Below are 16,985 nucleotides of genomic sequence, written 5' to 3'. Positions count from 1 at the left end.
GGGGCGGCTTTTCTCAGCAGACACCTCAGCTTGAGAATAAAGGACTGAGGGAAGTGAGGTGTGGGAGAATAAAACTGAGCCCTGGAGAAATGTTTGACTAGAGTTTCCCCTACAATATGTACCAGTTCCGACTTACATACAAATTCAACTTAAGAACAAACCTACGGTCCCTATCTTGTACGTAACCCGGGGACTGCCGGTATAATGACCCCCTAGAGCCTAGACCATACCCCTGCCCTACCCCGCATGCAAAGACCCCCAGCCCAGTGACAGCTCTCAGGCAGGGCTCACTTGGAGCAGCCAAGTTTATTAGAAAATTCCAGACACTGTTCGGAAAGGGGTGTGTGTAGAAAAACAGCTGCTGGGGCTGCGGGCAAGAGCAGGGGTTCCGGGAGCTGCAGGGGAGCCCCCAGCACAGGGCCAGCCATGTGGGCCCAGGACAAACCCTGAGCCAGGGCAGGGGTGGGCAGCACCGTCGGGAAAAACGGGTCCATGGAAAAGCCCTGAAACAAAGACAGAGAAATGGGTCAGTGCCTGGGGCCTGAGTGTGGGAGGGGCAGGGGAGCAAAGGGGGCACAGAAGCAGTGGAGCCTTGTAGGGAAGCAGCCACCCCCATCTCTGTGGGCTGCAGTCCTGGGTCTGGGTCAAAGCAGGAGTCCACAGGGGGAGAGATTTCTCCTCCCTCCCCTCAGGCTCTAGGGAGATGACCTGCCAGCCCTCCTCAGGCCCCACTCACCGCCTGTCTGGCCGCGCCCCCTCACAGGCCCTGCTCCGTGGGGGGAAGGGGCACAGTCCAGCTCTCAGGGTCCCATCTGGTCCGGGCTGCCCCGGGAGAGGCTGGATTGGGGGGAATGAAATGGGGAGTCCTGCAGGGGCAAGGAGGGCGTCCCCACTGGTTCTGGTGACCATGGGGATCTGGAGAGAGAAGGAGAACGTGTGTGAGGCTGGGGAGAAATGCACCCTCAGGGCATGGAGCAGGGAAGGAACAGAGGAGGGGCGCAATGGCTCTGCAGTGGCCCCAGCGGATCCTACCAGTCTGATCCCATCAGCCTACGAGTCTGAAACCCGAATGCAGTGGGGCCAGGCCGGGCTCTGGTCTCAGCCCCACAGGGTCAGTCTGGAGTCACCCCCTGCAGTGGGGCCAGGCCGGGCTCTGGTCTCAGCCCCACAGGGTCAGTCCGGAGTCACCCCCTGCAGCGGGGCCAGGCCGGGCTCTGGTCTCAGCCCCACAGGGTCAGTCCGGAGTCACCCCCTGCAGTGGGGCCAGGCCGGGCTCTGGCCTCAGCCGCGCAGGGCCAATCTTGACACCCAGCAGCCAAGACAGAGGGTCAGTGCAACGCCCCTGGCTCCCCCCACCCCTGTCCCTCTGCATTCCCCCATCACCCTCTGCAGATGAGATAGTGACACTGCCCCATGGAGACGCCCAGTGCAGCAGCTCCTGGCACCCCCAGCTGAGGGAGCCCCCACACCTGGGGGCACCCCGATGGCTCATCCACGCTCCTGCCATTGGCCGCTCAGATCTTCATGTCTGTCCATTCGCCAGCCCATCTCCTCTCACCCACTGCTGCTGGGGGAGCTGCACAAAACGGGGACAAACACAGCAGATTAGTCTGGTGCAGGAGCAGCAACGGGACAGGGACTGCTTAGGTTGCTTGGAACAAGTCTGTCCATCTATCCATCCTGCCATTGATCTACCTAATGTCTGTCCATCCCTCCACATTACCTACCCATCCGTCCTGCCATCCATCCACACACCCACATTCCCCATCGATCCAACCATCCACTCACCCACTCATCCGAGTTACCTGTCCATCCATCCTCTTACGCACATTACCCATCCTGCCATCCATCCATCTGACCATCCACGCAACTGTCCACCCATCTGTCTGTTCTGCCGTCCATTTACCCATCTAAATTAGCCATCCAGCCATTCACTCACCCATCCACATTACCCATCTGTCCATTAATTCATCCATCCGTGTACCCATCTGTATTACCCATCCATCCACCCACCTGCGCTATCCATCTGTCCGTCCATCCATCCACCCACCTGCGCTATCCATCTGTCCGTCCATCCATCCACCCACCTGCGCTATCCATCTGTCCATCCATCCACCCACCTGCGCTATCCATCTGTTCATCCATCTGTCCATCCATCCACCCACCTGCGCTATCCATCTGTCCATCTGTTCATCCATCTGTCCATCCATCCACCCACCTGCGCTATCCATCTGTTCATCCATCTGTCCATCCATCCATCTGCGCTATCCATCTGTCCATCTGTTCATCCATCTGTCCATCCATCCACCCACCTGCGCTATCCATCTGTTCACCCATCTGTCCATCCATCTGTCCATCCACCCAACCACCTGCGCTATCCATCTGTTCACCCATCTGTCCGTCCATCCATCCACCCACCTGCGCTATCCATCTGTTCACCCATCTGTCCGTCCATCCATCCACCCACCTGCGCCATCCATCTGTTCACCCATCTGTCCGTCCATCCACCTACCTGCGCTATCCATCTCCTTTATCCACATATCCATGCTCCATCCATATTACTCATACTCTCCCATGCCCACACTATCCAGCCCTTCTGTCCACGTTACCTACTTGCCCATCTGCATTACATGCACCCATGCGTCTTCCATCCAAGCCATCCATCCATTAGCATCATCTATCCATCTACCAGTCAATCGCCTGCAGTCTCCTACCCACTGACAGCATGGATCTAGCCATCCATCTTCCCCATCTCGATCCAGCCACCTGTCCATGTCTGCAGGTATCTGTTTCCCTCCCTTTTTAACTCCTTAGAACCCTTTCTTTCCAATCCCTTCCCTTGACTTCCATCCCCTTGCCTGATGCTGCTTGGAGAAGTCCCAGCCCTGGAGAAGGAGTACCCCTAGCTAAGCGCCTGGCAGGCTGGGCTAGACGAGAGCCCTCAGCAGCTCTTGCTAGAGTCTCTGCTCTTATTGTCGCCATCCCAGCACGTGGCAGGAGATGGAGCGCCTGGTTTGGTCACTGCATGGCCCACAGAAATAAATGGGGCCCCTTGTGAATGCAGATCCTCACCCCATTGGTAAAGCCTGTTACCTTGTTCCTCAGCTCTGTCAGGCACAGGGCACTTGCTCTGGAGGTCTACACTTGTCCGTGACCATGTCCTCCTCCTGGGAGATGGGGTGTCCCCCGTGCCCACCTCCTTCTCGCAGTCCTTGCTCAGGACCATCCCGGTGAGGCCCCTGACCCTGCTCTCGGCCCCGTCTTGTGCCCGGGAGGCCAGGGTCTGCCCGCCGTTGGTCTGGGAGTAGACGTTGCTGACCTTGGCCTTCTTGTGCCCCTCTTGCCCACCGTGGAGCTTGTAGCGGATCATGAGGATGATGATGAAGAGCAGGACGGAGGCCACGATGATGCCGCCGATGATGATGATGATGGTACCACCAAGGAAATGGGCGTGCAGGGAGCGGCACTGCAGGTAGCCGGGCTGGGTGCTGAACTGGACGCAGCCCAGGCGGCGGGTGGTTGTCAGCGCTGTCGCCCCGTCATCGTAGACGGCCAGCACACACAGGTCGTAGGCCCGGCCTGCCGCCAGGTCCTTCACCAGGAAGGCCCTGCTGGAGGGGGGGATCATCCTGCAGGGGGGGTGGGAAGGGGACGGTGAGCAGCCAGGCGAACCCCTGCCCCATCTTGATTCCACCCCACTAATGCTGCCCCTCCCCCACCCTGGTGACCCGCCACATACAGCCACCATACAACCTGCCTCCAGTCCCCCATGCACACCCCAAGGCCACCCTACCTGCTACCCCCTCACCCCACGGCCACCCTGCTACCCCATTCTATCCCCCCTCCCAGGCTGAGCTCAGCTGGGCTCAGTCTGGGCTCTGCCCACTGGTGCCGAGTCTCCCCTGCCCAAGCGGGTCCGGGCCATCTTGCCCTGTGACCCAAATGGCTGGGGGCCATGCCCTGAGACACTGCGATGGGAGAGTTGTGCCTCGGGGGGGCTTGGTTCCAGGGTCCCAGGCACAGACAACTTGTGGCAGTTCACCTGCAAGCAGCTTAGATCAACATGCACCGATCTCCATGGGGACACCCTTCCTATGCCTCACACCTGTCTCCCAGCCCAGGGCCAGCCCAGAACAGAACCACTCAGGCCCAGCAGCGCGGGCTCACCTGTACACCGGGGTGTCATCGTAGGAGCTGTTGTACTGGATCTGGTACATGCGGACGCCGGGCCCGGACCGTGGTGGGAACCAGTGAATGAGGACGGAAGACACTGCGAGTTCAGAGACCAGCACCCCCCCTTCCGGCAGGGTGGTGCTGGTGTTAGTGCCTGCCTTGGCCGAGGTGAGGATATCGGAGGGCCCAGCTGCGGCGGGTGCCGGGGGGTGGGTGCCGTCACTGAGCTGGGGCAGGGGGCTGACCAGCAGCTCCACGGAGGCAGTAGCCTCTCCGGCAGCGTTGGAGGCCACACAGGTGAAGGCGCCTGAGTCCTTGACGGTGGCAACCAGGATCTCCAGACTCCCGTTCTCGTAGGCGAGTGTCCGGGAGCCGTTGGCCACCAGCTTCCCCTCCGGAGAGACCCAGTGCACAGCTGGCTCGGGGTCGCCCGCCCCACGGCAGCGCAAGCTGGCGGCCTGGCCCTCCGTCACCGCCAGCCAGGCCGTGTGGCGGGTGATGACAGGCGGCTCACAGACAAACTCCTCCTCCGGGACACTCCAGAAGTACTTGCCCAGGAGCTCAGGCGGCGAGGCGCAGGTCTCCAGGTCGTCCTCTCGCGCCAGGCGCCGGAGCCACAGCAGCTCACAGTTGCAGTGCAGGGGGTTGCCCCCGAAGCTCAGCACGAGGGAGGAGAGGGGCGAGCCCTTGGACTTGGCGTAGACAGGCAGACGGAGGAAGAGTGGATCCAGGGGGATCTTCTTCAGCCTGTTGGAGGTCATGTCCAGCCGGGCCAGCTTACGCAGGTCGGCAAAGACGCCCTGGGGCACGTGGGTAATGAGGTTGTGGTCCAGGCTGAGCGAATTGACGTTGCTAAGGCGCCGGATGGTCTCCCAGGGCACCCGGGCCAGGTTGTTGTAGGACAGGTCCAGGTCCTCCAGGGTGGTGGCAAAGTCATCGAAGGCACCGGGTGCCACAGCCCGCAGCTGGTTGTTGCCCAGGATGAGGTGGCGTAGGTTGGGCAGGCCCCGAAGCTGCTGGTCCCCGAGAGCCGGCAGGCGGTTGCCATCCATGTGGAGAGCCCGCAGGCCGCGCAGGTCGGCGAAGGCAAAGGGCGCCAGCTGGCGGATGGCATTGCGGGAGAGGGTCAGGTGCACCAGCCGCGTCATGTTGGCAAAGTCCCGGCGCCGCACGGCTGCGATGAAGTTGTCCGTCAGCCGCAGCTCCGCTGTGCGCTGGTCCAGGAGTGCGGGCACGAAGAGCAGCCCAGCGCGGGCACACAGCACGGCCAGCGAGGGGGACAGGTTCTGGCAGGTGCAGCGTGGGGGACACAGCTGGGCGCAGGAGAGGCCCAGGCAGAGGGCCAGGGCATAGAGCAGCAGGTGATCCATGGTGCCATCAGGGGGCCTGGCTGCAGGGAGAGAAGGAGAGACAAGCCAGGTGATGGTGGAGCCTTTCTTCTGTGGGCCTGGGTCCTCCTTCACCAGCAGGGGGTGCTCTAAGCTGTTCCTGGAGTGGGCTAGTGGTCACAGCAGGGGGCTGGGAGACAGGATTTTAAGGCTCTGTCCCCACATCGTGGAGGTGAATGCAGGTTAATGGTTGGTGCAGGGGGGTTGGGAACCAGGATTCCTGGGTTCCGTGCCCAATTTAGAACTGACTCACTGTGTAGCTTTGGGCTACTACCTTGCCCGTTCTGTGCCTCAGTTTACTCCTCTATACAATGCCCAAGTAACCCTTTATGCACAGACCCTTCCCTATTGGTCCAACGCAAAATGATCTTCTCCAGAGTCTTTTCCCAGCAGCCTGAGGCATGTGCCGACCCTTCCCACACACTCCCAGGCCTTTCCAAGCAGCCTTCAGGCTACACCCCTTCCAGACACTTCCCAGCATCCCTCTGGAGTACAGGTGTCTGGCCCCAGACTTCAGACCCCCTGGACACTTCCCAGCAGCCCCTGGCCTTGGCTGCCCCCCATGCAGCTCCTCAATCCATCCCCTACAGACCATATCCACTTCCTCCCCTACCACACTTCATCCACCCCCAACTCGTTGTCTGTGCCATGGGATGGGCGAGATTCTGAGTGCCAATGCGGAGTCACTGCCTCCCTGACTGCAGTGGTTTGTCCCAGAAAAGAGCAGGGTTTACCAACTGCATTTTGTTTTAAGAATCAAACCAGACCAAGCTTGGCCCTGACAGCAACCCTACAATAACATTTAGGGGGAACAACAAATGCATGCTGCCCAGCCCTTGCAGGAGACCCTACAGTAACAAACCTATGCACACAAGTCAGCGGTTCTCAAGCCACCCTGCACCCTGGTCTGGGGAGACAAACATATTTCCAGAAGGAGAAACATGAAAGTTTAGAGGTTGGATTCCCAAGCAATTTCATCCCACTCAAGACAACCACCCAGCTGGAAATGCAGGGGTAGATGGAAAGCACCTTGAGCCATTGCCTGCTAATTAATATATTAACAACGTAATTAGGAGCCACTTAGCTTTGCTAAACGGCACAGGGACCCCGTGCCAGAAAGTTCCTGGCAAGTTCAAACAGAATCACAAGATTCAAAGAAAGCACATTCCTACCCCTCCAGGCTGCAGAGAAAAGCGCCAACACCTCCCTCCCCCCCCAATGGCTCAGACATGGAACGGCAAAGGAAATGAACGTTTCCCCGGTTTTCTTTGAACCCAGCCTTGTGGTTTTGCGGGATCCACAGTATTGGGGTCACATGAGCCTGCCTGAGCCCCCTGTCCTTTCTAGCATACAAGATGGTTCTAGCGCCCCTGGCTGTGAAGGGAAGCCAAGGGACATGAGCCATTAATCCCCCAGTGTGGATGCAGATCTGCCCGGATCCAGGTAACCCATCACCTTCACACCCTGGAGCAGTGGAACTATTAGAAGCACCTTCACCCCCATAAACAGCCACTCTCCATGGGCTGGGCTGCTTCAACTAGATCAGGATACTTCAGTCAGGCAAAGTCCAGGGGCACTGGCAGAGCTGGAGGGAGCCCAGGGCTGGGCTGGCAGGGGCTGCGGGTCGGGAGTTGGGCACTGGCAGGGCTGGGGGAGCCCAGGGCTGGGCTGGCAGGGGCTGCAGGTCGCGAGTTGGGCACTGGCAGGGCTGGGGGAGCCCAGGGCTGGGCTGGCAGGGGCTGCGGGTCGGGAGCCAGGGGCACTGGCAGAGCTTGGGGGAGCCCTGGGCTCTAAGCCACTCTGTTGCCTCTGGTCTACCCTGTGTCCCCCCTCCACCTGCTTTGCAGCAGGAATCAGCAGCTTGGTTTGGATTCCCAGGCTGCCCCCCGCCCCTCCACCCACCCCAAGGCAATCAGGACACACACAGCTGAAAAAGCGGCGTAGCTGCCTGCAGCAGCCCCAGCTGCCATCCCCCCACCCCACTGCTGTCCTGGCCTTGCCCTCCTCCCCGATTCCCAGAAGCCCCTCTAACCTAATATCTGACCCGCATGGACTCAGGGGTGGCTTCAGCTGGCCCCTCCCTCAGTTCAGTTGTGGGTCGGATTTGGACCCCGATGGGGTTTGATGTTCTGGATCTGGGGAAAATCTGGTGCTGTTGGCCCAGGGTGCTGTTGGAGGGCAACCCAAACCCCAGCAGAACTGTCTCCAAAAGCTGGGCCCTGCCAGATAGGAACCCTCAATGACAGCCTGAAATCACCACAGCTTCCATCAGCACCTTCTGGGCCCAGCTGGCATGGGGGGCTCCCAGCTGTGTGTCTGCTCATGAGCTCTGCCTGCCCTGGCCAACAGGCCAATCTAGCCCCATATCCTGGCTTATGCCCGTCACAGATCAGACCCGGACCCAGCCGCTCTGGTACCCAGACGCAGGTACCATTCACCTGTCTCTGGTATCCCCCCACCAAACCGGGCAACCCTCGTCCGCACAGGGGGCAAGGTCTGTTCTGACCTCCTGGCTGGCGTGAAGTGGAGCACGCAAAAGGCAGGAGTGACCTAGGCCAGCTGCTCCCAACACTCCGCAGGTCCCACCCCTTTCCCCAACATGCCCCACCCCCAAACACTCTCCAGTCCTACTGCCCTCCACACCTGCCAATGCCCTGACACACACCTCTGTGCCCCCAATGCTCCCAGACTCCCTATCCCCTGACACACCCACACACACCCTTCCACCCCCCCATTCCCCTGATTTACACCCCTGGTTCTTTGACACTCCCATACGCAACACACCCCCTTCCATCCTCCCATGCAACTGATATACAGTCCTGGTCCCCCCCCCACACTCCCATACGCAACACACCCCCTTCCATCCCCCCATGTCCCTGATATACAGTCCTGGTCCCCCCCCCCCCCACTCCCATACGCAACACACCCCCTTCCATCCCCCCATGCCCCTGATATACAGTCCTGGTCCCCCCCCCACTCCCATACGCAACACACCCCCTTCCATCCCCCCATGTCCCTGATAATACAGTCCTGGTCCCCCCCCCCCCACACTCCCATACGCAACACACCCCCTTCCATCCCCCCATGTCCCTGATAATACAGTCCTGGTCCCCCCCCCCCCACACTCCCATACGCAACACACCCCCTTCCATCCCCCCATGTCCCTGATATACAGTCCTGGTCCCCCCCCCACACTCCCATACGCAACACACCCCCTTCCATCCCCCCATGCCCCTGATATACAGTCCTGGTCCCCCCCCCACTCCCATACGCAATACACCCCCTTCCATCCCCCCATGTCCCTGATAATACAGTCCTGGTCCCCCCCCCCCACACTCCCATACGCAACACACCCCCTTCCATCCCCCCATGTCCCTGATATACAGTCCTGGTCCCCCCCCCCACACTCCCATACGCAACACACCCCCTTCCATCCCCCCATGCCCCTGATATACAGTCCTGGTCCCCCCCCCACACTCCCATACGCAACACACCCCCTTCCATCCCCCCATGCCCCTGATTTACACCCCTGGTTCTTTGACACTCCCATACCCATCCCCCCATGCCCCTGATATACAGTCCTGGTCCCCCCCCCCACTCCCATACGCAACACACCCCCTTCCATCCCCCCATGCCCCTGATATACAGTCCTGGTCCCCCCCCCCCACTCCCATACGCAACACACCCCCTTCCATCCCCCCATGTCCCTGATAATACAGTCCTGGTCCCCCCCCCCCACTCCCATACGCAACACACCCCCTTCCATCCCCCCATGTCCCTGATATACAGTCCTGGTCCCCCCCCACTCCCATACGCAACACACCCCCTTCCATCCCCCCATGTCCCTGATAATACAGTCCTGGTCCCCCCCCCACTCCCATACGCAACACACCCCCTTCCATCCCCCCATGTCCCTGATAATACAGTCCTGGTCCCCCCCCCCCCCACACTCCCATACGCAACACACCCCCTTCCATCCCCCCATGTCCCTGATATACAGTCCTGGTCCCCCCCCCCCACTCCCATACGCAACACACCCCCTTCCATCCCCCCATGTCCCTGATAATACAGTCCTGGTCCCCCCCCCCACTCCCATACGCAACACACCCCCTTCCATCCCCCCATGTCCCTGATATACAGTCCTGGTCCCCCCCCACTCCCATACGCAACACACCCCCTTCCATCCCCCCATGTCCCTGATATACAGTCCTGGTCCCCCCCCCCCCACACACTCCCATACGCAACACACCCCCTTCCATCCCCCCATGTCCCTGATATACAGTCCTGGTCCCCCCTCCCCCCACACTCCCATACGCAACACACCCCCTTCCATCCCCCCATGCCCCTGATTTACACCCCTGGTTCTTTGACACTCCCATACCCATCCCCCCATGCCCCTGATATACAGTCCTGGTCCCCCCCACACTCCCATACCCAACACCCCCCTTCCATCCCCCCATGCCCCTGATTTACACCCCTGGTTCTTTGACACTCCCATACGCAACACACCCCCTTCCATCCCCCCATGCCCCTCATATACAGTCCTGGTCCCCCCCACACTCCCATATGCAACACACCCCCTTCCATCCCCCCCATGCTCCTGATATACAACCCTGGAGTCCAGCACACACAACACATCCTCATGCCACCTACTGACCCAGAGTCCTAATACCCTGACATACATACCTATGGCCCATACCCATACCCCAATGCACCATCTACTGCCCCATTACAGCCCCCATACACTATCACCTCCACATGCCTGCTGTCACCTGTGCTCCTTCCAGCCACCCTGCCCCAACCCATTTCTCTCCCCAAAGCAATGGAGGTGCATTTGGGGCTGAAGCTGGTTATAGACAGCCCCTCCCCTGAGTGGGTGGGACTTGGAGCCAGCTGTGCAGACATCCTGGCCTCTCTGGGCTGTCTAAAGGCCCTGGGTGATGGGGGAGTGGAGGGGGGTCTGCCCCAGGTATTTAATCCCTGACCTGTGTCCTGCCCCCCACCAGAGGGGAGGAAACCTCAGTGAGTCCCAGTGCAATGCACCCCTCCCCCTCCCGGAAGAGATCCTCACGTTCTGCTCCTCCCCCTGCAGGATGCCCACAGGCGCCATGAAATTATGGGTAGTGAAAGTATGGGTTCTGAACCAAAATTAGGGACACATTAGCCACGCACCCTGACCTCTGTAAACCACACCCCTGGCCCCCACTAGCCACACCCCTGGCCATTAGCCATGGCTCTGGAGGTAACACTCTCAGGGTCAAGATGGACACATGACCAGAAGTAAAAGGTGTCGTGTGACCCCTTCTAAGAACTTCTCCCACCATCATTCCACCAATAGGGATGAATTTGGCCCCCACTGGACCCCCCCCCCCCCCCCCCCCATGCAACTATCCTGCAATTGCATTAACCCAATTTGTATCACATTAACTGGGGGGGAAGGGAGGCTGGGAAAAGTGTTCCCTCTACGATTTTCCTCCCATAAGTGGAATGAATTTTGTGCTGTGCACCAGTATTGAGTTCATGTGGCTTGTTTGGATGTGCCACCCAAGTTATTAATAAATATCTTATAAATCTCTTCCTCTTCCCTCTGCTGCCATGTCTCTTCTCCTTACTCCATCAGCTCCCTGGTGCCTGCTGCTCCCCACCCTGCACCTTTCTCTGCTGTCCTGACTCCTGCCCTCCCCGGACCTGCCCCCCTGCACCAGCCCTTCTCTCCCCCCTGTGCCCACTCCTCCAGTAGTCCCACTCTGATCATGTGAGCTACCCCTCCTCATCCCCTCTCCTAACACCTCCCTCTACACACCTGCCCTGCCTCTCTCCTCTGGTGCTGGTCCCTCTACTGCATGTGTCTGCCCTTCTGCTTCACCCCCAGAATCCCCTGGCACCAGCATCTTCCCTTACCCCTGCACCCTCCTGGTGCCTCCTCCTTCCCTCACGGCCCCTGCCCCCTTGCCCTCTTTCTCTCTGATGCCCACCCTCTCACCATCCTCTGCCTCAGTTCCCCTCATGTCCCTCTGTGCCCTCACACATGACTTGCTCCATCCCCACCTTCCTCATGCCCACCCCTCCTTTCAACCCCTTCTCCCAGCACCCACCCCTCCCCCTCCTCTTCCTCCCTCTTGCCCCAATACCCCTCCCCTCTCCTCTCCTCTCTCAGCATCACCTTGTCCCCTCCACCCTCCCACCCCCACTGACACCTCCCCTCCCTGGGGGTCCAGGCTACACCTTACCCCACCTCAATTCTTGGCTGAGAATGGACAAGCCATGAAAGTAATGCGCCCCAATGGGGGGGGGGGGGAGATGGGCAGGTGGGGCAAATGGGCTGCCAGATTGGCCCTTCATCCTGGGGTAGTCCCTCCCCCACCCTCAAGCCATACTACAAGTTTGGAAGTGGGGAGGGGTGTCACCAGGGTGGAGCCCAGGATGGAGTAACCATTTTGTAATCCAAGATGAATATTGCAGTGGAGGGGGTCTGGGAACTGTGTCATGACACCTCCTCCATCCCCAATACCCCCACAGCCTTGAAAGAGCTATGGCTTGTGGCCTAGAAGTGGATCCCCTCCCCAGATGATGCCGCTGTCATCCACAGACATGTCCTATCAATCAAAACCGTATGGCAGTGAGTTCCATAGGTTGACAACAATAGGACAAGTGCCCAGCCAACTTCAGACACCCTTTTCTAGCCCCCCCCCCATCCCAATCAGGTGATCGCCCTCTTCCCCAGAGCCATAGAACGAAATTTGGGGTCCCATCACAGGTCCTTCACTGTCCCCTCCCATTTCACTGTCCTTACACAGATATGGGGGAACAATTGTCCCCCAATTCCCTCCCCCTCTCATTGCCATGCCCCTCCCCCGGGACAACTCCCACAACTTACCTGGTGCTGCAGTGCCAGAGAGCCCAGCTGGGCAAGGTTCGGGGCTCAGGTCGGGAGCGGGGGCTCAGCAGTCCACCTCAGCGCTGACTTCCAGGCTGCGGGGTCCCGAGTCTGCGCCCAGAGGTCCAGGAAACCCCAGTATTTTGGGGGGATCTGAGCGCCAGGAGCTCTCCCCACCAGGCGCTGCTATGCAGTGGGGGGCATTCTCCACGGGGCGGGGAGCTGGTAAAATAGCGAGCCTGGACTGAAGGTCAGAGGGGAGCGTTTTCATGCAATGCTGGGGGGTCAGACAAGGGGGGGAAGCTGCATCTCCTCAAAGCCAGGAGACATGAGCTACCCCAGGGTTTTAGATGGTGCTGTAGGCGAAGGGAGGGGGGCTGCCCCTCGGAGCGACCTGGAAGCTGCGTCTGGAGGGGGCCTTCAGGGGTAGGGGAGCCGGCCGGTCACTCGCTCAGTCCCCGGAGGTCGCTGCTCAGGAGTGCCAGCTGCTCGCCGTCCATCCCAGGGAGGGCGGGTTCTGTACCCCGGGCCCCCACTCGGGAGCGGGCCAAACCGCCCGGGGGGGGTCAGATCCTTCCCCCACGCTCCTTGGGCTTGAAGATCCAGGTGACCAATGCAGCCGCCAGCCGGGACTCCTGGTGCCGGGGTGCCGCGGGGGAGGGGCTGGCTGCCGGGGTGCCGCGGGGGAGGGGCTGGCTGCCGGGGTGCCGCGGGGGAGGGGCTGGCTGCCGGGGTGCCGCGGGGGAGGGCCGGCGGCCGCGGGAGCGGGGGGCTGGTTGCCGAGATACAGCAGGATGCTGGCTGCCGGGCGCTGCTGGAGAAATGCCCAGGTGCAGGAGCAGCGCAGGGCGGTGGCTGGCGGGTCCCTGCAGCCCGACGCTGCCGATCGCCCAGGCTGGGAGCGGTCCTTGGGCCTCATCAATATGCAAAGCAGGGGGCAGGGCCCACACAGCCTCCCTCTTAAAGGAGCAGCAGCCCCTCCTTCGCCCCGCATCTGGCCAGCGACCAGCCCCTCCCCCCACTCCGCTCGGTTCCCAGGAGCAGCGCCAGGCAACCAGCGCCTAGCAACCACCCCCTGCTGTCTCCCTGTGGCCAGCGCCTGGCAACCACTGCCCGGCAACCGGCCCTAGTCCTGTCTCCCTGTGAGCAGCGCCTGGCAACCAGCCCCTGCTGGACAATGCCAGTAAGGGTGCAGCAGGGGGCGCTGTGCTGTAGGGAGCAGGGCAGGGTGCAGCAGGGGGCGCTGTGCTGTAGGGAGCAGGGCAGGGTGCAGCAGGGGGCGCTGTGCTGCCAGGAGTGGGGCAGGGTGGGGCGCTGGGCAGAGTGGGGTGCAGTAGGAGGTGCTGTGCTGCAGGGAGCAGGGCAGGGTGCAGCAGGGTGCTCTGGGCTGCCAGGAGTGGGCGCTGGGTGGGGTGGGGTGCAGCAGGGGGTGCTGTGCTGTAGGGAGCAGGGCAGGGTGCAGCAGGGTGCTCTGGGCTGCCAGGAGTGGGCGCTGGGCAGGGTGGGGTGCAGCAGGGGGTGCTGTGCTGTAGGGAGCAGGGCAGGGTGCAGCAGGGTGCTCTGGGCTGCCAGGAGTGGGGCAGGGTGGGGCGCTGGGCAGGGTGGGGTGCAGCAGGGGGTGCTGTGCTGTAGGGAGCAGGGCAGGGTGCAGCAGGGTGCTCTGCGCTGCCAGGAGTGGGCGCTGGGCAGGGTGGGGTGCAGTAGGAGGTGCTGTGCTGTAGGGAGCAGGGCAGGGTGCAGCAGGGTGCTCTGTGCTGCCAGGAGTGGGCGCTGGGTGGGGCGCTGGGCAGGGTGGGGTGCAGCAGGGGGCGCTGTGCTGTAGGGAGCAGGGCAGGGTGCAGCAGGGGGCTCTGGGCTGCCAGGAGTGGGGCAGGGTGGGGCGCTGGGCAGGGTGGGGTGCAGCAGGGGGTGCTGTGCTGTAGGGAGCAGGGCAGGGTGCAGCAGGGTGCTCTGGGCTGCCAGGAGTGGGGCAGGGTGGGGCGCTGGGCAGGGTGGGGTGCAGCAGGGGGCGCTGTGCTGTAGGGAGCAGGGCAGGGTGCAGCAGGGTGCTCTGGGCTGCCAGGAGTGGGGCAGGGTGGGGCGCTGGGCAGGGTGGGGTGCAGCAGGGGGTGCTGTGCTGTAGGGAGCAGGGCAGGGTGCAGCAGGGTGCTCTGGGCTGCCAGGAGTGGGCGCTGGGTGGGGTGGGGTGCAGCAGGGGGTGCTGTGCTGTAGGGAGCAGGGCAGGGTGCAGCAGGGTGCTCTGGGCTGCCAGGAGTGGGGCAGGAGTGGGCGCTGGGCAGGGTGGGGTGCAGCAGGGGGTGCTGTGCTGTAGGGAGCAGGGCAGGGTGCAGCAGGGGGCTCTGGGCTGCCAGGAGTGGGGCAGGGTGGGGCGCTGGGTAGGGTGGGGTGCAGCAGGAGGCGCTGTGCTGTAGGGAGCAGGGCAGGGTGCAGCAGGGTGCTCTGCACTGCCAGGAGTGGGCACTGGGCAGAGTGGGGTGCAGCAGGGGGTGCTGTGCTGTAGGGAGCAGGGCAGGGTGCAGCAGGGTGCTCTGGGCTGCCAGGAGTGGGGCAGGGTGGGGCGCTGGGCAGGGTGGGGTGCAGCAGGGGGTGCTGTGCTGTAGGGAGCAGGGCAGGGTGCAGCAGGGTGCTCTGCGCTGCCAGGAGTGGGTGCTGGGCAGGGTGGGGTGCAGCAGGGGGTGCTGTGCTGTAGGGAGCAGGGCAGGGTGCAGCAGGGGGCTCTGGGCTGCCAGGAGTGGGGCAGGGTGGGGCGCTGGGTAGGGTGGGGTGCAGCAGGAGGCGCTGTGCTGTAGGGAGCAGGGCAGGATGCAGCAGGATGCTCTGGGCTGCCAGGAGTGGGGCAGGGTGGGGCGCTGGGCAGGGTGGGGTGCAGCAGGGGGTGCTGTGCTGTAGGGAGCAGGGCAGGGTGCAGCAGGGTGCTCTGGGCTGCCAGGAGTGGGGCAGGGTGGGGCGCTGGGCAGGGTGGGGTGCAGCAGGGGGTGCTGTGCTGTAGGGAGCAGGGCAGGGTGCAGCAGGGTGCTCTGCGCTGCCAGGAGTGGGCGCTGGGCAGGGTGGGGTGCAGTAGGAGGTGCTGTGCTGCAGGACGTGCCAATTAACAGCTCCTCCCCCACTCCCTCCCAGAACTGGGGACAGAACCGAGGCATCAGTTCTCCCAGCCCCTGTACAGAACCGAGGCATCAGTTCTCCCAGCCCCTGTCTTCTGAGACACCCACTGTCCAGGCACGTGAAACCAGCCAGCCGGTTCTGTCCGCCCCAGGGAGCCCCGGGCCCTGACTTGGGGATGGGGGATTGAATTTGGCTTTGGGGGCTGTCGCCGGTGTCCTGGCTCTGCGCACTGGCTGCATCTGTAAAGGTCAGCGCTGCAGCACGGTTCACCCTGTGCTTATGTGATCGGCAGAGACAGGGGTAAGCGCTAGGGGACTCGAGCCATCTAAGTTGGTTTGGTCTGTAAAACACCCGTGACCCATTCCCCCCCCCCTTGCAGCCGGGGCGGGAGCTAGAGGGGGAGCCGTTGCAAGTAGAGCTGAGGCTGGAGATACAGGAATGTGGGGAAGCCCAGGGCTGGGATTGAGGGGCACCGGCAGAGATGGGGATTGGGCCAGGGTGGGGGTCAGGATTGAGCTGCAGCGGGTCTCACTCATCACCCAGCTGCTGTTCCCACACTGCTCCCCTCCCTCCAGGGCATGCTCTCTGCCTTTCCCCCACCTCCTGCTCCCCCCATGATAGGACAGGGGTGGGGTAGGACTGGGCCACTTTCCTTCTGCCTCCCCTCATCTCAGGGATCAGCGGCAGCCTCTCTGAATGCTCCTTCTCCCTGCTCCCTGGCCCAGGAAGGGCTTGGAGGTGGGGGTGGGGGTGAGGGGAGAGACGCAAGGAGCAGAATTAAACCCAGACACTGGGTGGCAGGTGGCTATTGGGTGCCCTCTGCACTGAAATTGAACCACAGCAACACAAAGGGGGAGAGTCTGGGGAAAGCAGCTCCTTCCCTGGGAGCATCCGGGCATCTGGATGGGTGGAGGGGCACTGGGTTCCACTGAGCCAGCTGGCAAATGCCTGACCAGAGGGCCCATGGGAAGCTGAGCCCTCTGCTCTGATCTTGGATGGGCAGGAGAAGGGGGTAGCAGCATGACTGTGGCCTGTTCTCTGGTGACAGGGTCTGGGCCTCGCTCCCCCTGCCCATCCCTGATGAACACTGCTGGGGCCAGCCCCTCGGCAACCCTGCTGGCTGGCAGCTGAGGGGAGCGGGTCTCAGTGGCCCATCTAGTCCTGCAGCTGCTACTGATTGGTGCCTCGTAAGCCTATGACAAGTTGCTGTCATTAGCCTGGTTTTACAGATGGTGAAACTGAGGCAGACAGAGGGGACAAGGGATCACCTCCAAAATCACGGAAGCTGGGGAAGAGCCAGGGATTTCATCCAGTAGTCCTGGCTCCCAGCCCCATCTCTAACTGCTAGACACTCCAGTATAGCCTCCGATCCCTCTCGTCTCCCAAAGCCAGGGATGGAACCCAGGAGTCCTGGCTCCCAGGCCCTGCATTTCTAATCGCTAGAT

At 61.9% G+C, this 16,985-nt stretch overlaps 1 protein-coding gene across 4 annotated transcripts; it reads right to left on the bottom strand.

The window, feature by feature from the left end:
• Positions 1–288: 288 nt before the first annotated feature.
• On the bottom strand, positions 289–13,486 carry LOC102458012 (leucine-rich repeat and fibronectin type III domain-containing protein 1-like protein). 4 transcript variants are annotated; one of them, XR_012899740.1, is made up of 6 exons: positions 12,439–13,486; positions 4,168–5,563; positions 3,094–3,629; positions 1,384–1,576; positions 737–915; positions 290–503 (listed from the first exon to the last, which is right to left on the bottom strand). XR_012899740.1 is itself a non-coding variant. In XM_075917224.1 (5 exons), the coding sequence occupies exons 2-4, from the start codon at positions 5,541–5,543 to the stop codon at positions 1,515–1,517; spliced, it is 1,974 nt and encodes a 657-aa protein (XP_075773339.1). In that variant the 5' UTR covers positions 5,544–5,563; positions 12,439–13,486; the 3' UTR covers positions 289–503; positions 1,470–1,514. The 4 variants fall into 4 exon arrangements, 1 of the variants encoding a protein (XP_075773339.1); XR_012899739.1 differs by having other exon boundaries at positions 291–503; positions 1,470–1,576; XR_012899741.1 differs by lacking the exon at positions 737–915 and having other exon boundaries at positions 289–503.
• Between the last annotated feature and the right edge of the window lie 3,499 nt (positions 13,487–16,985).

This window comes from Pelodiscus sinensis, unplaced genomic scaffold (genome assembly GCF_049634645.1).
Source record: "Pelodiscus sinensis isolate JC-2024 unplaced genomic scaffold, ASM4963464v1 ctg62, whole genome shotgun sequence".
Taxonomy (NCBI): Eukaryota; Metazoa; Chordata; order Testudines; family Trionychidae; genus Pelodiscus; species Pelodiscus sinensis.
The sequence above is the reverse complement of the archived record's forward strand: the minus strand, read 5'-3'. Positions and strand labels throughout refer to the sequence as shown.